This window comes from Sabethes cyaneus, chromosome 2 (genome assembly GCF_943734655.1).
Source record: "Sabethes cyaneus chromosome 2, idSabCyanKW18_F2, whole genome shotgun sequence".
Taxonomy (NCBI): domain Eukaryota; kingdom Metazoa; phylum Arthropoda; class Insecta; order Diptera; family Culicidae; genus Sabethes; species Sabethes cyaneus.
In genome coordinates this window covers 123,168,553-123,194,654 of record NC_071354.1, presented here as the reverse complement: position 1 = coordinate 123,194,654, position 26,102 = coordinate 123,168,553, and the positions used below count along the sequence as shown (strand labels likewise).

General features: G+C 39.0%; 1 protein-coding gene across 2 annotated transcripts in view; it reads left to right on the top strand.

Annotated features, from left to right (window-relative positions):
- The window catches only part of LOC128737376 (nuclear factor related to kappa-B-binding protein), a 378,855-nt gene that overhangs the window by 249,630 nt on the left and 103,123 nt on the right, over nt 1-26,102 (top strand). For both annotated transcript variants that reach the window (XM_053832002.1, XM_053832000.1), the window contains one exon: nt 10,920-11,151. In XM_053832002.1, coding sequence (XP_053687977.1) covers nt 10,920-11,151 — 232 coding nt within the window. The remainder of the gene's footprint in view (nt 1-10,919; nt 11,152-26,102) is intronic.

The following is a 26,102-nucleotide window of genomic DNA, read 5'->3' as shown; positions in this document are numbered from 1 at the left end:
GATCACGCACACCGAGACAAAGCAAACAATGTTTCAAATACAACCTTTAAAATTGCCACCGATGTGTCTCGAAAACTGGCTCTCCGATTGCGTCGCAAGCTAGCTGCTGCTGGCTGATGTTTCGCCAACGAAAGCCGGCGACAGACTGATCACGCACACCGAGGCAAAGGCAAACAATGTTTCAAATACAACCTTTAAAATTGCCACCGATGTGTAGCTGTCCGATGCGTCGCAAGCTAGCAGCTGCTGGCTGATGTTTCGCCAACGAAAGTCGGCGACCGACTGATGACGCACACCGAGGCAAAGGCAAACAAAGTTTCAAATACAACCTTTAAAATTGCCAATTTGCCACCGATGTGTCTCGAAAACTGGCTGTCCGATGCGTCGCAAGCTAGCTGCTGCTGGCTGATGTTTCGCCAACGAAAGTCGGCGACCGACTGATGACGCACACCGAGGCAAAGGCAAACAAAGTTTCAAATACAACCTTTAAAATTGCCAATTTGCCACCGATGTGTCTCGAAAACTGGCTGTCCGATGCGTCGTAAGCTAGCTGCTGATTGGTGTTTCGCCAACGAAAGTCGGCAACCAACTGATGACGCACACCGAGGCAAAGGCAAACAATGTTTCAAATACAACCTTTAAAATTGCCACCGATGTGTAGCTGTCCGATGCGTCGCAAGCTAGCTGCTGCTGGCTGATGTTTCGCCAACGAAAATCGGCGACCGACTGATGACGCACACCGAGGCAAAGGCAAACAAAGTTTCAAATACAACCTTTAAAATTGCCAATTTGCCACCGATGTGTCTCGAAAACTGGCTGTCCGATGCGTCGCAAGCTAGCTGCTGCTGGCTGATGTTTCGCCAACGAAAGCCGGTGACCGAAGAAGGTAAGGAAAGGAAGTTTAACTCATAGCTCATCTCGTATATATTTCTGTCATCCGTGCTGGGGAAGCACTGACGTGGGAAGGCAAAAAAATGCAAATAATGAAATATTAAATATTCGACTCATATTTTCTCATTTAATAAACGTCTGTTAGGGAAACATGTAATCTACTGTGTTGTAATGGATTTTTTGAAAAATTTCCAATCGATTGATACCAATATCTCTAGAATCTGTTGACGGATGACTGAGTTATAAGCGTGCAAACCATAACCACTTTTCGTTACATGTTCCCTTTTCGTTTTTCTAAAGTGCAAATATAGAAATATAGAAATCAAAGAAGTAGTCCTACTTCAAAACATGTTGCAAGTGTTACTTGGGTGTTGTTGTCCGCGGTCACCAGCGATCCCAAATACACGAACTCCTCTACCACTTCTAGTTCGTCGCCGTCAACGGTTACCGTCCGTGGGAGGCACGCATTTGTTTCCTTTGAGCCTCTTCCTTTCATGTATTTGGTCTTCGACGCATTTATTTTTAGCCCAATTCTCCTAGACTCCGCTTTCAGTCTGGCGTAGATTGCCTCCGCCGTCGAAAAGTTCCTGGCAATGATATCGAAGTCATCTGCAAAGCCTAGAAGTTGGCTACCCTTGTTTCGATGCCCGCTCGTCGGATCATCCCCTCAAGAGCGATGTTGAACAGCATGCAGGATAGACCGTCACCTTGTCTCAACCCTCGTCGCGTCTCGAAGGGACTCGAGAGTGTCCCAGAGATGTGTACGAAACACATCACTCGATCCAATGTAGCTCTGATCAGTCGCGTCAGTTTGTCCGGAAAACCGTATTCGTGCATTATCTGCCATGGCTTGTCTCGATCGACTATATCGTATGCTGCTTTGAAATCAATAAAGATGTGATGCGTGGGCACGTTGTACTCCCGACATTTCTGCAAGATCTGTCGGATAGTAAAAATCTAAATATCTGTTGAAGACAAAAATTAAATTTAGAAAGAAGACTGATACGCTAATAGGGTAGAGAGATTTAGACATAGGATACCTACTAGATTAGACATAGAGGATAAGATTGAATAACATGTACTATTTTTATTTTTATTCAATAAAAAAAAGTCGCATTCGATAAGTTAACCCTAAACGATAGAATAAACTCACACACCGAAGTTACGTCTTTTTTAATTTAAATATCGACAGGTTTCCTTTGCCGTTTCCGTACGAAAGTCTGATTCCGTGGTAACCGTAAGTCCGTTGTTGGCCCTGCGAGTTGTTCCCTGAAGAGTCGAGAAAAATTAGGCGGGCAACTAAACGACCGGTGCACATAGGAGTATGTAGAACAAAAACCCGAATTAATCCACCTAGCGGTGTGACCTAGCCTTTCTACTGGCGCAATAATTATATTTTAATTTCGCAGGAACATCTATAATTAACTTTATTTATTTATTAATTTCTAAATATCCGTTCCTTATTTTTCAAGATCCATATCTAAAAACCTGATTTAATCCACCTAGTGGTGAAAGGAACCTTTGTTATACGATCTCACTTGCTATTTGAGATAGAAATCGACACGTTTGGTTTACATGAAATTTTTGGAAATTGGATAAGTTTACAAAATTTGAACCAAATAGATGCACTTATAAATTTTGATAGATCCTTTTCTCATGAAATTGCTGAGTAAGTTGTTATTAATGAGGGTAAGTGCAAGTAAAAGTAAGTTGTAAGATGAAATATTATCCTTTAACATATACATTGAGTAGTAAAGGTCTAGTTCATAAGTTTTTGAACTATGCATAATTTCCTGTAATGCCATTCTATTTGATTCACAACAATAAAGTTTTCTTGAATAAATCTCATCAATTTTTATTAACTTTCGGTTACTCACGCTGTTTTATTTTGTACAACATGTTTAGGTTTTTGAATGCCATATTGTTATAAAGTTACAAATCGTATATTACGTATATAGTAACGTATATTCTTCAGTAAACTTGTTATGAGCAAAATGTTAGAAATATTTAATGCACTAATACTTTAAATTGTTAGGAAACAAGATTAGCATAAACCGATATCACAGAAACGAAGCAAGTAGCATGTGAGGTGTACCGCAATTAGCCCCAACTGGAATTGTCTCTCGTTTCTTCATATGGAAAAATGGTGTTTGTATGCAGCAAAACTACCAGCAAATGTAAAATGTTTAAGATGTATCCGTCTGTTGGTAGTCGAGTAATTCGGAGTCAAAATCAGGGTATTTTTCACAATCAAAGTTCTACAGTTCCTAAACAAGCAAACATAGAGGTATACTAAATTCAGCAAAGTTATGTATTTTTATTATTTGTACAACTTTGTAATACATGAAAAAGTCATACAATAATTACAAAAAGAGTTAGAATAAAAAAACTGACTTTACAAATTCATATACAATAAATAAGATTTTTCTATCTTCACTGAAGAGATAGAAGGTTACTGTCTTTGTTACTGTGGCAAAATTTCTTGCAATAATATGCTCAAAAAGTTTGCAGAACACATCAATTTGTTATATTGAAACTAAAGGAAAATAATTTTTTTATTTCACTTTTAAGGGGATTAATCCAAATTCAAATTCTACCAGACGATAGAGCTTTCAATTTTAAGAAACTCTTCCAAAGGTTTAATAAACTTAAAACTAAGTTTTCTTAGTCAAAACTCTAGTGCGCACGTTTTCTTTGGTTTTGGGCTATTGTGCGCGCAAGTAACCGTGTTATAAAAGTGGGCGCGAGTGTTCGAGGGTTGATAACTTTTGACCGGTAAAACCAACTCTTATGAAATTTTGCATATATATTCGTAGTGTGAAAACCTCTCGTTTGATATTAAAATAATTGAAATTAGGTAAATTATCTTGGTTAAAATCATTATAAATTATCGTTAATTTTGGTGTGGTGTATTCGATTGCTTTCAAATTAAACGTCCAATCAAAAAAACATTCAATAGTGATCTATCCGGCTATATTACCTGGCAAATGAAACCAATAGCGTGTAAATCGGTTTGGCCATCTCTGAGAAACAGGCGTTCATTTGTACCTAGTCAAAACAAGTTTTTCAAGGCTAACTTTTAAACTGCTTGTCCGTTTTCAATAAAATTTAACAAAATGTGCAGTAATAGTAAGAGCTTTCGTTTGGTACTAAGATTGTTAAAATTGGTTGCGTGGTTCCGGAGAAAACCGTGTCACGTAGTTTTCACATTTTTGATTATAACTTTCAAACCAAAAGTCAGACCACGAAACAATTTAATAGTGATATACTAGGCAATAATACCTTTCAAACAAAAGTAATAGAGGTCGAATCGGTTCAGCCATCTCCGAGTAACAGGCGATAGAAAATTCGGATCGAACACACATACACACATACACATACACACACACACACACACACACACACACACACACACACACACACACACACACACACACACACACATACACACACACACACACACACACACACACACACACACACACACACACACACACACACAGACATTGCTCAGTTCGTCGAACCCTATCGATTGGTATCTGTGACTCGGCCCTCCGGGCCTTGGATCAATTTCGTGTTTTTTGACCAATTTCTAAACCTTTGTTATATAGTATAACAAAGGTAAAAAGATAATATGTATCTGAATTTGAAAAAATAACTGAGTAGAGCATTAGATATGAAAAATGAAAAAGAGAAATTGGACTTTTTCTTAGTTCGCTCTTTCAGTTAATTATTTTTGCATGAAAATCACAACTTGAGCTTCTTTTGAATAAACTTTAATGAAAAAATAGTCATTAGCTTGATCGTATCGTTTATACGATATTGCCCGTTAGATGTTTTAGGAAACGATGAGATCAAAGAAACAAAATCAGCGCCATAGACATGCTTGAGGATGGAAAATGTGATCGATAGAATTTTCGGCGCTTGTTATTTAATATTTATTCGTATTCGTAAAACGTAGAGGATTATTAGTATCCTTTCTTTCTCTTTTTCATACAAAATTTCTCAGCTCTAGCATTTATTGATTGGAAAAGCATCTATTGATGCGCAAAATTTGTTTGCAATTGGTATAAATTTATTTGGGAAAATCAACCCATTAGTATTTTTAATACTATACACCACTATACCTATATGATTAAATGAAACACTTTTCTTCGCTTTTTGTCTTGCTCGTCCGATTGCGAGTAACAGCAAGTGAAGAAAATGACAATTAAAATGTTTCTCACTCTTCTTGTATCTCTATGCAAATTTTAAAATTGCAAATCGCATATACATACATACACACATACACGCATACATCTATACATACATACATACATACATACATACATAGACGCATGCATGCATACATACACATGCATAACACATACATTGAATACAATCGACCCTTGATTAATTTATTTCGATTTTATACATTTTAACGGTTTAATATACGGCACTTGAGTGTTAAAGTTTGAATAACTTTTGAATCAATCGTCCGATTTTCAGTAACTTGGTAACTTCAGTAACTTCGTTTTATAGATCTCAACAGTAACTTTCAAATGATAATAAATTGTAGGATGTTTCCTATTGAATTAATGCTTATATGCAACAAAAAGCAGTTTTAACTCCATTTTTTCCACATTTCTTTATGTAACTTTCAAACCACAAGCCCAATCGTCATGAAATCTGGAAGTTAAGGTTTTGAAAGACTTACCTTTCATGTGCAATCAATTTTGGTCAAATCGGTTAAAGGACCTATGAGATAATGAAATGCCATATTTTTCGTATTTTTATACATAACTTTTGAACTAAAAGTCCGATCAGTATGAAATTAAATAGCGAACAATGGGACACCCAGACCTTTCATTTGACACTAGGATCATTAAAATCGGTCCAGCCATCTCCGAGAAATGTTGGCTCAATCAAAAGCGTTCCACACACACACACACACACACACACACACACACACACACACACACACACACACACACACACACACACACACACACACACACACACACACACACACACACACACACACACACACACACACACACACACACACACACACACACACACTCGCACACACACACACGCACACACACACGCACACACACACGCACACACACACGCACACACACACACACACACACACACACACACACACACACACACACAGAGAGAAAATGCTCAGTTTTCGAAACTGAGTCGAATGGTATATGGCATTCTTCCCGTTAGGCTTTTTTCGATTTTCGGTTTTTCGAGTGATTCCTATACCTTTATACTATATTTTCATATAGTAGAAAGGCAAAACGTGGCTAAAATTATTTCAATGGATTTTAAGTCAATTGATGGTTCAAATAGCTCAAAAAAGTTATTATTTATTATTTTTAGATGTTAAACCAGCAAATAACAGCTTGTTTTCACCTAGCAGTGACTTATGTGCTTTTTAACATACATTTTCAGTATAGTATTCCCATATATCGTTAAGCAAATACGAGAATGAAGAGAAACATGACTTAAAAACAAAATTACATCGTTGTTGTAAATTGACCAAACTCGTGACTTTTAGTCATGACCTTGAAATGCGGTCAGGCATATATAAATATTTATTTTGAAACGATGATTCTACAATTGATGAAGGGACGGTAAGGGAAAGTAATGAAGAAGGATTTTTTCGGGAATGAAGGGGAAGGGTGGAAAGGAAGGGGGGGGGGGGGTAATAGGTAGCTATGGTTAACAAGTTGTCGCTGTGACTCCTATCTTTTGTCCAATGCTGGAAGGTGCATGGGTCGAACCAAGCTGTAATCAGAGATTATAACCGGATTTGAACCCACAACACCTGCCAGGGCGTGTCGCTCACTGGTACCCGTGTACCTTTGAACCACAGAGGCGCTGGACAAAAGAAGTCTGCACAACCCCCCTTATTAACCATAGCGCGACATGGGTTGTTCTATTTTTAGACACACAATGTGCCTCTTCCTACACCTACTGTAGAAACCACCGACCGAGAAGTTTTAGTCTAACGTCTTTTTACTTTCAGGACGACGACACTATGCAGGCCCTTACGACTTGCAAGGTACTGCGTGTGACGCTGTTCGTCCGAAAGCGTGTTAGTCCGCGTTTCTCAGCGCGGTTATTCGGAGAAAGGCTCCGTTCCTATGAAAATTGACCAAACTCGTGACTTTTAGTCATGACCTTGAAATGCGGTCAGGCATATATAAATATTTATTTTGAAACGATGATTCTACAATTGATGAAGGGACGGTAAGGGAAAGTAATGAAGAAGGATTTTTTCGGGAATGAAGGGGAAGGGTGGAAAGGAAGGGGGGGGGGGGGGTAATAGGTAGCTATGGTTAACAAGTTGTCGCTGTGACTCCTATCTTTTGTCCAATGCTGGAAGGTGCATGGGTCGAACCAAGCTGTAATCAGAGATTATAACCGGATTTGAACCCACAACACCTGCCAGGGCGTGTCGCTCACTGGTACCCGTGTACCTTTGAACCACAGAGGCGCTGGACAAAAGGAGTCACAGCGACAACTTGTTAACCATAGCTACCTATTACCCCCCCCCCCCCTTCCTTTCCACCCTTCCCCTTCATTCCCGAAAAAATCCTTCTTCATTACTTTCCCTTACCGTCCCTTCATCAATTGTAGAATCATCGTTTCAAAATAAATATTTATATATGCCTGACCGCATTTCAAGGTCATGACTAAAAGTCACGAGTTTGGTCAATTTTCATAGGAACGGAGCCTTTCTCCGAATAACCGCGCTGAGAAACGCGGACTAACACGCTTTCGGACGAACAGCGTCACACGCAGTACCTTGCAAGTCGTAAGGGCCTGCATAGTGTCGTCGTCCTGAAAGTAAAAAGACGTTAGACTAAAACTTCTCGGTCGGTGGTTTCTACAGTAGGTGTAGGAAGAGGCACATTGTGTGTCTAAAAATAGAACAACCCATGTCGCGCTATGGTTAATAAGGGGGGTTGTGCAGACTTCTTTTGTCCAGCGCCTCTGTGGTTCAAAGGTACACGGGTACCAGTGAGCGACACGCCCTGGCAGGTGTTGTGGGTTCAAATCCGGTTATAATCTCTGATTACAGCTTGGTTCGACCCATGCACCTTCCAGCATTGGACAAAAGATAGGAGTCACAGCGACAACTTGTTAACCATAGCTACCTATTACCCCCCCCCCCCTTCCTTTCCACCCTTCCCCTTCATTCCCGAAAAAATCCTTCTTCATTACTTTCCCTTACCGTCCCTTCATCAATTGTAGAATCATCGTTTCAAAATAAATATTTATATATGCCTGACCGCATTTCAAGGTCATGACTAAAAGTCACGAGTTTGGTCAATTTTCATAGGAACGGAGCCTTTCTCCGAATAACCGCGCTGAGAAACGCGGACTAACACGCTTTCGGACGAACAGCGTCACACGCAGTACCTTGCAAGTCGTAAGGGCCTGCATAGTGTCGTCGTCCTGAAAGTAAAAAGACGTTAGACTAAAACTTCTCGGTCGGTGGTTTCTACAGTAGGTGTAGGAAGAGGCACATTGTGTGTCTAAAAATAGAACAACCCATGTCGCGCTATGGTTAATAAGGGGGGTTGTGCAGACTTCTTTTGTCCAGCGCCTCTGTGGTTCAAAGGTACACGGGTACCAGTGAGCGACACGCCCTGGCAGGTGTTGTGGGTTCAAATCCGGTTATAATCTCTGATTACAGCTTGGTTCGACCCATGCACCTTCCAGCATTGGACAAAAGATAGGAGTCACAGCGACAACTTGTTAACCATAGCTACCTATTACCCCCCCCCCCTTCCTTTCCACCCTTCCCCTTCATTCCCGAAAAAATCCTTCTTCATTACTTTCCCTTACCGTCCCTTCATCAATTGTAGAATCATCGTTTCAAAATAAATATCGTTGTTGTATTTTTTCAGCAGTGCAATTCAAAAAATGTAGATAGTAAGTCCTAATTTTACGATTTAGAAACCGCAACGAATTTGAATCACTCTCACTTTCATCTGAACTCGCGTTTGATGCATCGTTGCATCCCTCAAGTTACAGGTTTGGCTGACCTGGAACGAGTAGTTTAACCGCTTCGGCTGTAAAAGACTGAGTAGTTTTTATTGAAAATTTTCGATTATATTGAATATTGTTGAGAACCATCCTTACTTGCTGATCAGTTCCGAATCGAATCAGAATTTAGATTGCCATCATCAGGCAAGGACAAAAAACTTCATCTAGATATTTACATAAGCGTGAAGCTGCTATTAGGGCTGCAACTTTACCTCAGCATGGGTATCTGTTACTGAAAATTCTACTTCTGGTGAATATCAGTTTCGTTTAGCGTTCTTCAAAACCGAATAATAAGGGTAAATGTTTGTGTTTGAAGAATATATGAATTTATACTGCTTTTTCGAAACGACGAATATAGTTAAAGCGTGTCCTGGCGAATGCTTTTGAACAGCATTTAACTGTACAGCTATCAGCGCGTTTTTTAATTCTGAAGCTTTTGAGGAATTTTAAGTGATATCTTTAATGATGCTGGAAACTGTCGTGTTTCCCACAGATCTTTGACTTATTTCTGTTGCACAACTTAAGATCATAACTGGGACATTTTCTCACAGTTCCAGGCTTCGCTTGTTGCTTTCAGTAGATTCTGCAAACTTCTTACTAGGATAACCTGCATTTGATATCTCAGACCAAGTAGATAACTTGATTGTAGAACTCATCCAAGTTTTGTTTGCCTCTTTGAACCGATTCTTATGGTTATAAGAAGTCGTCCATTTGCGTTTGAACTGTGTTTTAAAACCACTCAATTGTTGTTTCAATAGATGATAGTGATTAGGAGGGCATTTAAGAGTTTCTTTACGTTTTTTTCTGTAAACAAAAGCGTCAAAAATAGTCACAACTTCAAATTCAAAAATAAATTGAGAGCGTGAGGATGCGTGAGATTTTTTTTCGCAGCATTATTATGGAACTCCATACCTTTCTAATGATGGTGAAATTTTAGCTTAGAGATGCTTAGAACATAAACAAAAATGCTTTTTTGTAAAAAAATGCCTTAAAAAAAGAAAGCAAAAAATTGCTACTTCTTAGCCTGGTTTACGGGTTTCGCCTAAATGTGTATAAATAAACTTTTGGTCAAATTTACTCTACATGCCCCTGTCTTGATTATCCATATTGAATTTTTACGTTGCAATTTCTAACAAATATCAAAAACACAGCCGGAACTCAACCTTGCTGGTCGGACCACTTGCAAAAAAATCATGTTGCGATTTATAGCAAGGTTTTGACAGCTGTACAGTCTTATAAACAATCGAGATATTTTCAAAATGGCATACATATGATGCTATAAGTATCTAACAATACAACAATGATAAATAGCGCGCGGTTCATTCACATTTTGATTTTTGAATTTTGGCCAGGTTTTTGGATGATATACTCCTACGTGCGGTGGTCTCCCAGCACTGGGAGTGGTGCTAAAGCCACCGTGTATAAATAAAATTGTTCTCCCAACATCGCAGCGGTTATAGTGTGAGGTATTCTTATTGCAGTCGTTGTTATTTTCATTTTCGTTCAGGCTGACGCTTATGACGTTAGAATGATTTTCGGTCCTATATGGATTAATTGTTTCGCCTTTTTGAAAATTGATGAATTTGGATGTGATGTCCGTCTTTGGTGGTCTAGAAAATTGTAGCTTTGCAGTTGCCAGTAAGTCCTTGTCCAAAGGTAATGAGCACTTCATAATTTCACGCGCGACGGTACTGTTTAAGCGATCATAATAAATATGTTTGTAAATAAAAAAAGTGCCTACATGCACGTGTGTCAATATTGATAAAAGTTAAAATACGCGGTCCTGCGACGCGAGTCAAAAAAGAACGTCAGTTCGGTCGAACAGTTTAACTAGAGTTCCGAAACACCCACACGACAATTACATCACACTAGCATCGTGCACACGCATTATATAAACACATAAATTATATTGTGTAGTATTCAAATTAAGTAAATAGTACCTGTGTCATTGATTTTTTTTTTGTTTTTTTCAGACTTAGTAAGTGGAAAAGTTATACCTCCGAATCACATCTCTAAAAATATTGGGAACGACATATTGATTGGTATACAACCGTCCTGTGATGAAACTGCTATCAAATCTTTTTCACAGACTATCGATTCACAACAACCCGTTAAGACTCAACATTCACCAAATATTCAGCAGGTTTTTACAAAAATTGTTAGAGCGACGAAGTCACAATCCTCTACTCTACAAAGCGGTGCAAGGTAAGCTGTGGAAATTGCGACACAACATTGTAACTATATTTCTCGTGTCTGTTTTCGAACTAAATTAGCCAAAGTAATTTTAAAGTTTTTATGGGAGTGTAAGGTTACGTAACCTTTGTATAGGTATTCAAAATTAGTGTAGGTAAAGTACCTTTAAAGTACTATAATTTCATTCTTTCCAAATATTTTTATCATTTTTTGTTTTTGAGAAATCGCCAGTGTTCGGGCATAGAAGCCTGTTCGGCCATACACGACTTCCCCCTATACCAAAGTTGGTGTAGGTAAATCAGTTTTATTGTAGGTAGTTTAAGTGGTGTGTTTTGGCTAATGTCTTATGCAAGAGTCTGAAATCTAAGAAGACTTAAGTAAAACCTGGAACAAACCTGGTATGTAAACAAGCGTGAATAATGTAATCTCTTGTAAGTCTCTAAACTCTCCGTTACATCCTTATTCCACATAGGATTCATCGACGTGACATTCGGCAGTCCTGGTCTGATAGGAGACTGGAGGGTAGAAAATGGCTACACTCACAGTGACCATCAGGCGGTCCGCTATGGTGTCGGTCAGATTTCGAAGCGGCAAGCAGCGAGTAGAGCCGACACTCCAACCACCCGTGGATGAAAGACATTATACTTCGATCCCGAAGTATTTGTGGAAGCGATCCGAAGAGAGTGCGGTGATCGCGGTATGCCCGATCCGAACGCTGATCATTTGGTTGAGGTACTGCGGCGAGCGTGTGACGCTACCATGCCTAGGAAAAGCCGACCTAGGTATGGGAGGTCACCGGCTTCTCTTCTTCTCTTCTTCTGTTGGGTACTCTCACCACTGCGTCCATTATTTTGAACTATTGTGGTATGCCCCATTGTTTTTTTGCTGTACGCTTCAGGCTTACCTATCACTTATTGAAGAAGTGGTAGGCGGGTAGCTGGAGCGAGACAGGTGCCAATCAGGGATGACTTGGTTTATAAACCTTATAGTCCTGATCGGCGACGCAAACCAGATCTCCCTAGGCTCTAGTAGGGCCTTTTTGAGATACTGCAGTCTGCGTCCTATTAGTGCTCCACAATTGCATAGTAAGTGTTCCGAGGTTTCGCTCTCGGTATTGCACAGGCGACAAATATCATCTTGCACGAAACCGAGATTCCGAAGATGATATTTACTCGGGCAATGTCCTGTCACCAGACCGGTAAACGTGCTGAGGTCTCTCTTATTGAGACTCAGCAGCTTCTGAGTAACCTTAATACTAGGCATTATAAATTTCTTTGATTGTTTGAGCGACTGTACAGCCATCCAATTGGCCATAATCATTCGGCTCTCCCATTGTTTCAACCCACTCTTCATCACACAGTCCGAGATACCGCAGAATGGATCCGGACCTGTGAATGGAGAGTTAGAACCATATTTGGCTAGTTCGTCTGCGACTTCATTTCCATCTATTCCGCAATGACCAGGGACCCAGTACAGGTTTACCGAGTTTACCTGGCTCAGTTGCCGTAAGAGACAAATGCAATCCCAGACAAGTTTTGAGAAACACTTAAAAGCTTTAAGCGCTTTTAGTGCCGCCTGACTGTCAGAGAAAATGCAGATATTGGCATGTCTGTATTTCCTTTTGAGACAGACGTTTGCACATTCTATTATAGCTGCTATCTCAGCCTGGAAAACTGTTGGCCAATCTCCCATTGCTATAGATATTCTAGTTCTGGGGCTGTACACTCCAGCACCCGTTTTGACTCCCACCTTTGATCCGTCGGTATAGAACTTGATTGAACCACTGCGGACGCTAGGTCCCCCCTCGTCCCAGACCGAACGTGATGGTTCGTTCACCGTGTATGGGATGTCGTAGTTGGTTCTAGCTTCCATCCAATCACTGTTCATTTCCGCAACTGGGCCAACAGGTAGAAGTTTCAGGATACTCAAGTGTCCGATTTTATCCCCGTCGAGTATTGTTTTCCATCGTTTAAGTGTTAGGGCGCTTTTCTTAGCCTCTAACTGAACGTGTTGATTCAGAGGTAGCAGGTGGAGAATAGCTTCTAGAGCCTTCGAAGGTGTGCTTTTCATTGCTCCGGTTATGGCCATGCATGCTAATCGTTGAAGTTTGTTTAACTTTTTAATAGCCGTGGCTTCTGAAGTTTTTGGCCACCATACCAACGAAGCATAAGCTATCCTAGGTCTCACAATGGCGGTGTAGACCCACAACACCATTTTTGGTTTGAGGCCCCATGTTTTTCCCACCATTTTTGAACATACCCATAGGGCAGTGTTTGCCTTGCTGATTATTGAATCTAAGTGTGCGTTCCAAGATAATTTAGCGTCTAGGATTACTCCCAGATATTTAACTGAGACGCTACATTTAATTTCTTCTTTCCTAAGGTGCAGAGACTGTAACTCCAGTTTTCTCTTCCTAGTGAAAGGAACAATGGTTGTTTTTGAAGGATTAATGCCCAGGCCTTCTTTACTACACCAAGATAGTGTAAGGTTTAAGGCCCTTTGCATTCTATCCGATATCACGTCGTCGAATTTTCCACGAACCATGATGACTAAATCATCAGCAAAGCCCACAACTTCGAAACCTTTTGCCTCTAAGCTTAGCTTAAGCTTAAGAGGTCACCGGCTTACTGGAGGACAGCTGAAATTGTGGAACTCCGCGGAGCGTGCTTTCGTGCGAGGAGAATTTTGCAAAGAGCTCATTAGGACGAAGGCAGGGCTGAATGTCGAGTAGAGTGGGATAAAAGATAGTAAATGAGCCTGCTTTGAAAGGTTACGTGCTAGTGTCAATGCGAATCCGTGGGGTGATGACTACAGGGTCGTAATGGCAAAGACTAAGGGCGTGATGGTGCCCGCAGAACGATCGCCAGAGATACTGGAGCGGATCATCGAGGGCCTCTTTTCGCGCCACGAGCCAAGGCCCGAATTTGGCCATTAAAGCGGCTATTTTGTGCTCCGTGTGCTTTGCTACAACACGGGTAGGGTCAGAAGTGCATTCTAGTCACCGCAGGGGTTCCGCAAGGTTCCATACTACGCCCGGTGTTGTGGAACGTCATGTACGACGAGATGTTGAAGCTAAAGTTCCCGATAGGGCTTGTGATTGTCGTCTTTGCCAACGACATCACCTTGGAAGTCTACGGTGAATTTATCAGAGATTGAATTGACGGCTGTCCACTCATTGCCGAAGCATTGTCGAAGATTGAGTGAGCTCCAGGAAACTGGAGCTAACGCATCATAAAACGGAGGTTATCGTGGTGAACAACCGCAAGTTGGTGTAGCAAGCTAATATCAGCATCGGGGACTGCACTATTTCGTCAACGCGGTCCTTAAAACTCCTGGGAGTCAAGGTCGACGACAAGCTCAAGTTCGGGAACCACGTCGACTATACCTGCAAGAAGGCTTCCACAGCTATTTCGGCATTGTCTCGTATGATGTTTAATGCGGTATATGGCAGCAAACGAAGGCTTTTAGCCAACGTGGTCCAATCCATACTTAGGGATGGCGGACCGGTGTGGTCATCGGCGTTAGGAACCAAAAGCTACCTAGGTAAGCTGGTTATAATCTAGTTTTGGTGGTTGGAGATTATAAACCTTCCACACTTATGTTGGGCACACGATGAGAATTTAAATTCTTTGCTCCCGATAAATGCCTCGTCCGAACAAGAAGTTGTTGTTGTTGAATCAATTCTGTCAACTGGGCTATTTCAAATAAACAATTTAACTGACTTCAATGGCAGGCTTCTCGATCTAGCCTTTATTAGTGCCAACAGTCGTGTGGAATTGTTGGAGCCACCGTTACCGCTGCTTGCAATCGACCAGCACCATCGCCCCTTTGTAATAATATTTGAACTTGCTGACGAGAAGATAAATACTTCTGATAGTGTGGACCCACTTGCTTTTGACTTTAAGCGATGCAATTTTGACATAGTTAACAATCTAATTGCGGAGTCCCGTTGGGATGAATTTCTTGCTGGTTGCAATATTGATGAAGCTGTATCACGATTATATGAGCGCATATATGGTATACTAAGGGATGTTGTCCCGGTGAAGCAAAAATGTTGTCTGCGTGGTTGTAAAAAGCCGTGGTGGAATAATCAACTTCAGCGTCTGCGAAATCGACTCCGTAAAGCAAGGAAAAAGTTTTTTCGATGGAAAGATGAAAGGCACAAAGCTTTGCTGCGTGACATAGAGAGCGAATATAACTCTTTGCATGCGCATTGTTTTTGCTGTTACATTCGTCGCATGGAAGATAACATCAAGCATGACCCCGCATCGTTCTGGACCTATGTGAAAAGTCGGAAACAGCAAGGCGGAATCCCTCAACGTGTGCACTACAACGACAGCTCGGCGGAGTCACCACTGGAGTCAGCAAACCTATTCTCATCCTTTTTTCGAAGTGTGCAAAGTAATAACCGACCACCTTCGTCTGAAGCGTATTTGAGTAGTTTACCTTTGTTTGATTTGAATATGCCGTTATTCAACTTTTCTCAGAGCGACGTGGTGTTCAAGTTGCAATCAATTGATGTATCGAAAGGTGCAGGACCGGACAGACTGCCACCGCTTCTCTTCAAAAACTGTGCTGCGGCACTCGCTATTCCGACAACGATTATTTTTAATCTATCTATGTCGGAAGGAATTTTCCCGAGTGTTTGGAAGACTGCCGCAATTACACCTGTCCATAAAGCAGGGAGTACACATGACGTCAAGAATTATCGTGGTATTTCGATTCTAAGCTGCTTGCCGAAGGTATTCGAAAGCCTTATCCACGATTCACTTTATCCAATGGTTCATCATACGATCTCGGAATATCAGCATGGGTTTGTGAAAAAGCGTTCAACGATTACTAACCGGATGTCGTATGTTTCTACGTTGACGAATGCACTTGAGAAGCGTCAGCAGATCGATGCCGTCTATGTGGATCTCGCTAAAGCGTTCGACAGGGTACCGCATGCCTTGATGGTAACGAAGCTGGTAAAGTTGGGATTTCCTGAATGGCTGACACGGTGGATACTGTCGTATCTTACCGACCGCAATGCGTTTGTGCGAGTAAATGGAACTAGCTCTCTTCTTTTTGAGATGAAATCAGGTTTGCCCCAAGGAAGCCACCTTGGCCCACTGCTGTTCAATCTTTTTGTGAACGATCTGTGCTCCACTATAAAATCTCCAAAGTTGATGTTTGCTGACGACTTAAAATTTTACTGGGTGGTAGCATCGACAGATGATTACTACGCAATACAATCCGATATTGATTCGCTGTTGAAGTGGTGTACATTGAACGGCATGGAAGTTAATATACAGAAATGTAATGTGATATCATTCTGCAGAAACAGACAGACTACTTTGTTTGACTATAGAATGCAAACAGTCAGTGTCAGACGAGTCCATTCTGTAAAAGATTTAGGAATTCTCCTCGATAGCAAACTATGTTTTGCTCAGCACGTTGCAGTTACCACTGCTAAAGCATATGCGTTACTAGGCTTCGTCAAAAGGAATACGCAGCAATTCGATGATGTTTATTGCCTGAAGTCTCTCTACTGCGCGATTGTACGTAGTATTTTGGAGTACGGAGCGATAGTGTAGGCACCTTGCCATGCTGTCCAGATCAACCGGATTGAACGAATCCAGCTCACTTCATCCGGTATGCCTTGCGAGCGCTGCCCTGGGATGATTCAATTCATTTACCTCCGTACGAACATCGATGCGCTCTTATACGTCTTCCCACTCTGGCAAACAGGAGAAGTTTGCTGCAACGTTTATTTGTCTTCGATCTTCTTGGAAACAATATTGACTGTCGGGAGCTGCTGGAGCGGCTTCAAATCAACGTACCACCTAGGCTTACCCGGCGATCAGATTTCTTTCGGCTTCCAATGCATCGCACTCTATTTGACCAGAACAATCCTATTGATGTCTGTTGTCGTGAATTCAATGTAGTGTCTGACTCTTATGATTTTAATATTAGTAGAATGACTTTTAAATTTAGAATAAGTATATATTAGAAACTGTCTGTGCGATACTATCGAAGACTAGTAATAAATAAAATAATATGTACACAATAAGTGCATCATATAAGCTAACAAATATCAACTTTGAGCTTTGTTTATATTTTGAACTTGGAGAAGAAACGATGAGTTCGTGTTGTTACTTCCAATATGACGCGGCTTGCAGCACTTGTAAAAATGAAAATTATCGTAATAGACAGTATGTACAAAGCAAGTTTGCATCTGTACGATGTTATTTTGTCTACCACCATCTCCAGAAAAATTGAAATTGTGAAAAGTTCTACGTGCCTTGAAACGGCAATTTGGAGTTCGCCGACATGCTGCATTTTCACCGAATATCTTTAAAAAAGCGATAGACGAAATTGGGAAACAAAAAACGCCTCCGTATCTCTTGTTTAACTACAAATGCATTCAAAATATCTCAAAATAGTCATTCGCGGTTTGAAATCAGATATAAAATCATAAGAAACGCAAAATCAGAAAAGTGTTGCAAGTAACCCCGTTTACTGGGTAACTTGCCACACCCCAATTTTCGGTTCATTCTGCAGATTCATTTAGTTTATATTTTTTCTCATAATCATAAATCAAAAGTACTCACCACTATACAAGTTTTGGCTACTTACACTTGGACCTAAACGGTATACTTCGAAAGTTATACTAAGTCAAAGTTTAAAAGTGTTGCAAGTATCCCCGGATGACGGTATCAAATATCGGTATCAACGAATTCGAAAAGAAAAATGATACTCAGTATCAAAAATGTCAGTTACATCTCGAAGTGTTGATATTTTCACTAAGCGTTGTTTTCACCATAAACGTTTAATTTCAACGCAAACCGCACAAACAGTTATCTCAACTTTAAAGTAAATTGTCATCACACAGTCTACTGCAATCTGTTGCGTCCCTATCCACTAGAATATAAATATTCAGTGCAAGGCGCTAAAACTGATATTCATATTCACAGCCATGGAACTGAAAATGATATTCAGCTCTGACTTTTTTGTAACGCATTATGAATTTTTCGAAACGAATATGCAGCAACATCGAAACTTAGCGACTTGGTTTATCAATGAATTTTTATTCCAATGATATTCATATTCCTTCTGAAAAAAAAAGAGTTTCGATATTGCATTGACTCAAAATCAATCATTTTGAGTTTCGATAAAGTGTTTTTTTCCAGCACTGTACAAGACATATGACGCCAATGCACAGTGGTCCAGAAACGAAAGTTAAGTGGAAACTTACTTTTGCGGCTAAGCGATTTATAATAGCTCCCCACAATGTTCAGCAAAGTTGTACAACTCTAAAAGACAAATAATGTGAAATCAATGATTGAGTTCCAGTTTGGCTTGTAAACACATAATCAATAATAACTTTTTATAAGAAAGAGATAGAAGGATAATTTCTTCGATAAAGTTGTAGCTAAAGATTATATAAGTAACTTTGCTAAAGACATAGTAGGCGTATTTTTAGGCGTTTCTAACTTACAGGGTGTTTTACAACAAGATCTCTGAAAAATTACTTTTTTGCTGATTTCTTCCAATGCAGTGGTTTTATTGCATTACAATGTTTTACAAAGTTGGTTATCTTATCAATAGACATATTTTTGTAGAACATTGTATGTTGAAAACTCATACGTATAATGAGTTCTAACGTTTTTCCTGTGTTTTTTTAGTCTTTTTGGGAATAGAATATCTCAAAAAGGGGCAAACGAAAAAAATAAAACTTGGCCGTTTCTGAAAGCTTGGAGTTTAATCTCAAGCATATGTGAAAATAAAAAACTGGTTTTTCCTCTAACTCGAATAATTTCAGTTTAATTATTTATTAAACTTTATGTTTGACCATTTTCTAGTATGCAGTATTTTCCAATATCTTCTTTAAGACGATTAAAGTCATCATGTCAATAGTAAAACAGAAGTTTGTCGTACTTTGACACAATTTCTCCTGATTGTCACGTTAAATAGTGTTCGAACTCCAGATATGACATCAGTTATCTATCAGCACCAGCTGTTTTTGATAAATATCTATCTTTCAATTTTCATTACTTTGCAAATATGCTCAATCTACCATCAATAATGTTTTAAAAATAATTTTCAATAAAAAAGCAAAAAAATATTAGTTATTTCATACGTAATATTGTTAACTGTTATTTAAGTTTTATGTCAATTTTTAATCGCAGGTAAGTATATCAAAACAGGCAAAGAGGTAAAAGAGAAAATTAGGTTTCTATAGATCCTTTTCGAACTTCAACCACCTTATATCAGTATATCGTTGATTTGGAAAACATAAAGGGTAGTCATTTATTTGAGAGATTCAATAAATGTTTTGTTTTCGAAATATTTTATTATTGTTAGCAATATAATAATTTATTATATTAATAATTGGTTTGCGCTTGGTGGAAGCTCCAGAGTACGTGCACAATACGAACGATTTTGTATTGCAATGACTGGATCGGACGACAGCAGAAGGCGTTTGAACACATCGTCCAAATTGGCAATCCGGTTAAATTTTCTAGCGTGAAATTCCCTGAACTTACAAATACATTTATTTCGCGTTTCCTGTACCTCTTCGCTTAATAACCCTATGGGTTGTACCGTAGCCTGAATAATATCTGCGCCGTGTACTAGCATTTTATTAACGGTTGACGATATAGCTAATATGGAATTGAATGGGAAATAATCTCCTAAACTACCGAATTACTTACACGAACATTTTAGATACTAATTTAAAATAACAGTAACGGTACCCTCAAATCTTTTGACAAAAAACTCCAGGACTCTAATAGGATTTGCTTGAAAGCGTTCCTCCTTTTTTTCTACGATCATAGTCATGATCCTGTTGCTGAATACGTATAAGACATCAATTTTGAAGACTTCTCAGCTTTCTGACACTAAAGTAATTAAAAAATTACTTTAGACTAGAATCAGAAATATCAATATAAAATTTAATTTCATGTGCATATATCCAAGTGAAGATTTCCATGACTATTTGTAAAATAATGAAAATTGTAAGATAGATATTTATCAAAAACAGCTGGTGCTGAGCTCCATTTGTAGAGAGGACGATACGACAGTGATTATTTGAAATCCAGGATAACTGCTAACCAGAGTACAGTAGTTCTGTGGAGACCAAGGCCCTTCACTCTAAACCACCGTCGAACTAACTACGCGCGCAATGAACCAGCCTGCCGCTGTATGCAGCTAATGAACAATTTTAGAAACATACTAAGCTTAAACATGTTGACTGATACTATTAAGAAAAAACTTTCTGACTATTTCTGAGAGATCAATTACATGTACACACTGCACACTGCATTTTATATTATTTTGTATTTGATATTATAATTTATATTTATATGTATGGATTGGATGACGGGCGAAGTCCATATATCTTGACAATAAACAATTGTAAAAACTACCGTTATAAAAATTTATTTGATGAATATTTCAGCAGTGGTTCGAAAACTAGCACAAGGTCGAAAAACTAGATCTCTTAACTTATCCGGAGTTCGAAGATTATTTTACGTGACAATCAGAAGAAATCGTGTCATGGTATGACAAATTTCTTTTTTACTATTGACATGTTGACTTTAATCGTCTTCAAGAAGATATTGGAAAATACTGCATAATAGAAAATGGTCAAACATGAAATAATTAAACTGAAATTACTCGAGTTAGAGAAAAAACCAGTTTTTTATTTTCACATATGTTTGAGATAAAACTCCAAGCTTTCAGAAACGGCCAAGTTTGATTTTTTTCGTTTGCCCCTTTTTGAGATATTCTATTCCAAAAAAAGACTAAAAAAACACAGGAAAAACGTTAGAACTCGTTATACGTATGAGTTTTCAACATACAATGTTCTACAATAATATGTCTTTTGATAAGATAACCAACTTTGTAAGACATTATGATGCAATAAAACCATTGCATTTGAAGTAATCAGCGAAAAAGTGATTTTTGAGAGGTCTTTTTATAAAACACCCTGCAAGTTAGAAACGCCTAAAAATATGCCTACTATGTCTTTAGTAAAGTTACTCGTATAATCTTTAGCTACAACTTTATCGAAGAAATTATCCTTCTATCTCTTTCTTATAAAAAGTTATTATGTGTTATGTGTTTACATGCCAAACTGGAACTTAGCTGTTGATTTCACATTAATTGTCTTTTAGAGTTGTACAACTTTGCTGAACATTGTGGGGAGCTATTTTGAACCACAAAAAACTTTCCACTTAATTTTCGCTGCTGGACCACTGTGCAATGTGTTCTCGTAAAATTGTATCCATCACGCGTTGGAAAGTAGATGGGGCATTTTTCAGTCCAAACGGCATGCGTAAGAACTCATAATGCCCGTGTTCAACACTCAACGCTGTTTTGGGGATATCCCTTTCATCGACCTCTATCTGGTGAAATCCAGATGTGAGGTCCAAAGTGGAGAAGTACTGACATCTTCCTAATTTGTCTAGGATGTCATTCACGTTTGGGATAGGATATCGGTCCTCAACTGTGTTTGCGTTGAGTTTCCGATAATCAATTACTAGTCTCCATTTCTGTTTTCCCGAAGCGTCAAGCTTTTTCGGTACTACCCAAACTGAAGACGACCAGGGACTGTCCGAAGAACGGATAATGCCCTGATCAAGCATTTCATAGATTTGTTTTTGGACTTCCTGCTTATGGCAGAAAGGATATCTATAGGATTTTGAGTGTATGGGTGTATCGTCTTTTGTCTTAATTTTGTGGTATGGCGCTGGTGAAGGTCAGCGTCTGTTCTTTTAAAGAAAAAATGTCTATAAATTTGATCACTGTGTCTGTAAGTTTTTGTCTCTCTTCACTATTCAAATGTTCTAGTCGTAACTGTTGTAAAAGTTTATTCTTGTAAAAGTCATCCTTTTTATTGGATTTGATTGTTAATGAAGGGAGATTGTTAACTTCGGCGAAAATTGGTCGGTTATTATTAATTTGCACTGAGCAACTTCCAATGTTTTTTACCATTACCGTTGTTTTGTTGGAATGGGCCTTATAAAGTCCCTCCAATATCACGATATCATTGGTTAAATTCATTTGTTCACTGATGTAAAATTCTCCTTCGTCAATGTTACTTGGAAATTCTAGTGGAATGCATTGATTGCTGTTAAGGCTAGTTGTGTACGTGTCTGAATATTTCCTCAACATTTTAATCTGTTCATCTGGCAACTTCAAAATATTGGATGCGGTGATTATCTCCGAATTCTTAATGATTCATATCCAATTAAACCATCGAAATATGGGTGGAATTTTAGGTTTTCATTGGTATCTCTCTCTTCTTGCGATACCACAACCCTGGTATTAACATTTGTATTTACACAAATTGGTTTAACGTCTTCTGCTGTACCATAATTATCTTCGCTCTCGAAAAAGTACGGCTGTGTCGATGGAAAATATTCCATTTGGTAATAAGGTTCGTAATAATTTGGATATGGATTGTAAAGTTGTTCCATATTGTACATTTCCTCGTGGTAATGAGGAAAATTTTGCGATGGACCCTGTGCAAAACGCGGTTGAAAAAATGGTGAAAACCTCGGTTGATTGAATGTTTGATATAGTGGTTTTGGTAGTGCTTTTTGATACGAAAAAGGATTTTGATTACCGAATGGTCGCACATTTGGTCTGTTCATGTAATTTACTTGCTTGCTCCGTGTGGAAGGGTCCACTTCCATCGGAGTTGGTTTCGGTTGAGGCAAAGCAAATGGCTTAGGAGCGAAAACATTTTCACTCGCAATTGGTTTTCTCGGCACTATGAACGAATTTGGTTGATAACCATGTTGAAAGCTAGGAAAATTAAATCTCGGGAGTGGTCTCGGTGGAGGAAACGGCATTCTAAATGCTGGTGTAAAAAGATTCTTCGGAGGACGTGGTGGTGTCTCTACTCTTGTATTGGTTTTGTTCTTAATAAAATTTCGTTCCTCAATACTAGCATCGAAAGCTGCTTTTAGCGTGTCAGGCTTTCTTGCTCTAACGTGCCCTCCCAATGTGTCTGATAAAACACCAAGGAAGGTTTGTAAAGCATTTTCTTGATATGTCGTAATACGGTCTCTTCGAATTTCAGGGTCGGAAATTGTAATATTCGCATGGTTGATCATTAATGAGAAAACGTGTTGAACTCGACCGAAAAATTCTTCCACGGTAGAGGTTTGTTCCAACCCAAACAATTCACGCGTCAATGTCATTGAATCTCTTTTGTCACTATAATATGTTATTAAATTTTCTTTAATTTCATTCCAGTCGAGCTGGGTGCCGTAAATTTCCAAAACTGCATCAGCGTCGCCGGTTATCTTGCCACGAATTGATTGCAACCAAACATTGTAGAAAGGTGTCTCTTTCATCGGCATTAAAAAAGGTGTGAGATTATCCACCGCGCGGATAAAAGAATGTAATTTCACGGGGTTACCATCAAAACAGGGTAACTCACTTCTAGCTTGTGGCGTTTGCATAGATTTGAGGATTCTTTCAGCTTCGTTTAACATCCTCTCCGTTTCTTGTGCCCTGTTTTCGTTTGTCATTTTGGTAAAAAGCAATTCACACTTGAAATCATGTAAATTTTGTTGTTGTTTATTAATACTTAAAAAATACACTATCTGTTCACACTTGAAATTATGGAAATTTTATTGTTGTTTATTAATATTTAAAAAATACACTATCTGTTCACACTTGAAATTAAGTAAATTTTATTGTTGTTTATTAATATTTAAAAAATACACTATCAATACTCACCCGATATGCTTTCGGGGACTCCAGTCGATGAGATAACGGGTCCGATAATCCTTCGAGCGCTGTTATCCTACCGTAGACTGCGCCAGTTAAATCTTAAACGTTCCGAATTTTCTTTTTAGAAAAAATCAGAGGGGTTGTGTATAAGACACGACCGCATATTCAACGTAGGACTACGCAAAGTTAATGTAAAGGTGCGTTTAGAATGGGCAATTTTGGCTACGTTGGGAATGCGATATGTTGCTAGTTTTAGCTCAATGTTGCTTCTGTCGCCGCCTGCACATTTGTGGTACGGCGCCATAATTACTTGGAAACATCAGCAACTGTTAGGAACAATTGCATGTCACTAGTTGCCAATCTAGACACACCTTACTAAAAACACTTATGAGAAAATGGATTGCTAATGGAAATCATAATACTCTTCATTGACAGTTATGATGGTTCTGAAAAGAACCATTTTGAAAGTTTAAAATTGACTGAAACGATTGGATTGGCTACTTTGTGCTGTAGAGAAAAAACAGTGTTAGCATAACAAAAGCATTACATTACATTACATATTGCAGAACTTCGCATCGTGTAAATTATAAGCAATCTGGCACATGCTAAACCGTTATTTAGAGCAGCGTGGGGTCGAAATCAGACATCATGATAATGCTGATATAGTATCCCCCCGCTAATCCGACACCCAATAATCCGACGACTCAATAGTCCGGATCTCGCTAATCCGGAAAATTCCGAATTAAAAAGTATTGAACTTGACTTCTTTCAATCGAACACTACCTTCGTTTGGCGTCTCCGTTAGAATCAGAATGGCACTCTTTCTAACTAAATGGAAATGGCACATGGTGCTGCTTCTAACTACGTTTAGGTTTGCTATGGCCATAATATTTTCATTGCTATTCTCAATAGACTGATATGCTTGCACTTATTTCGACACTAACTAAGAGTTTCAAAGTATTTTGTTGTCGAAATTGAGCATTACTGAGTATAAAACATAGTTATTGCGTACTTACTATAAATATTTTCAAAAATTTCCGGACTTGTTTACGTATGGATGTAAACAAAACTACATTTCAAATTCACGCTGACGTCAGTTTGACTGTCGGATTATCGAGTCAAAATTCGCTAATCCGGCTATAAATTTGTCGGATTAACGGGGCGGTACTGTAATTTAAGTTTTCTGTTTGATACTGTGAATTGAAGTAATGTATGGTATAATCATAAATGACATTCTTTTTCTTACATCTGATTTCCAGTGGCAACATTATCGAGTTGATGTCGCTTGTCCGAATATTTCAACTGGATTGTTTAAAGGGTTCAAGGGAAGAAATCACATTATCTCTGGTTAAGATAGTGGTGAATTAACACTACAGAGTAACAATTATTAAAAAAATTGATTTGGCTAATCAGAAACTTACTAGCCGTTAAAATCAGGTACATGGTGTCATCTCCTTACCGGTTGGTAAGGAAAAGCTCTTGGCACTAATGTCGATATGGAAATAACTTCATTACTGTCCATCCATGTTTCGCTGAGCGCAAGGATATCTGCCTGTCTGAGAACCGCATCGGTTGAAATATCTGCTGAATGTGCGTGCATTTAGACTCTGTACATTCAGGCCCAGCAGTACAGCAAAATGGTTTACGTTAGATATACATTCTAGAAGTTCAGTACCTAAAGTAACCAATTTGTGGGTTTCCAAGCGCCTAAGTTTCGTCCGTAATTCCTGGATTTTCGGTGATGCAGTTCCCTTGGCATGGTAAAACTTAAATATGCCTCTGTTATTCGTTCAAGTACAATCCTTCAATCGATGTAACTCTTGACATTCCCACGTATACCAACTGCTGTTCCTGTCCCTTGCCATACTCGTACGCGATTTCAGAAAATGTGCCGCTTTGACTCTTGTGTACAGTAAGAGCATTCGCACCTACTAAAGGAAATTGTATACGTTTGCACTTAATGCTACTACTTAGCTTAATATTTGCAGATCGCTTTTCAATAGGTGTCCAATCGGGCTGAAGAACATCATGCTTAGAGTACACAGCGGGCCTCGATTTGACCCGCAAGACCTTTCCAATGTAGTCGTTTTCAAATTTGAGCAATGATAATATAGCACAGGTTGCGAGTATTTCACATATTATTATTTTGAACCTAGATTATTTTTTATAATATTCTATCCGGCAAGTTGAAAGCATGGAATGGTATATCCATAAACAAGCCGAAAATATTT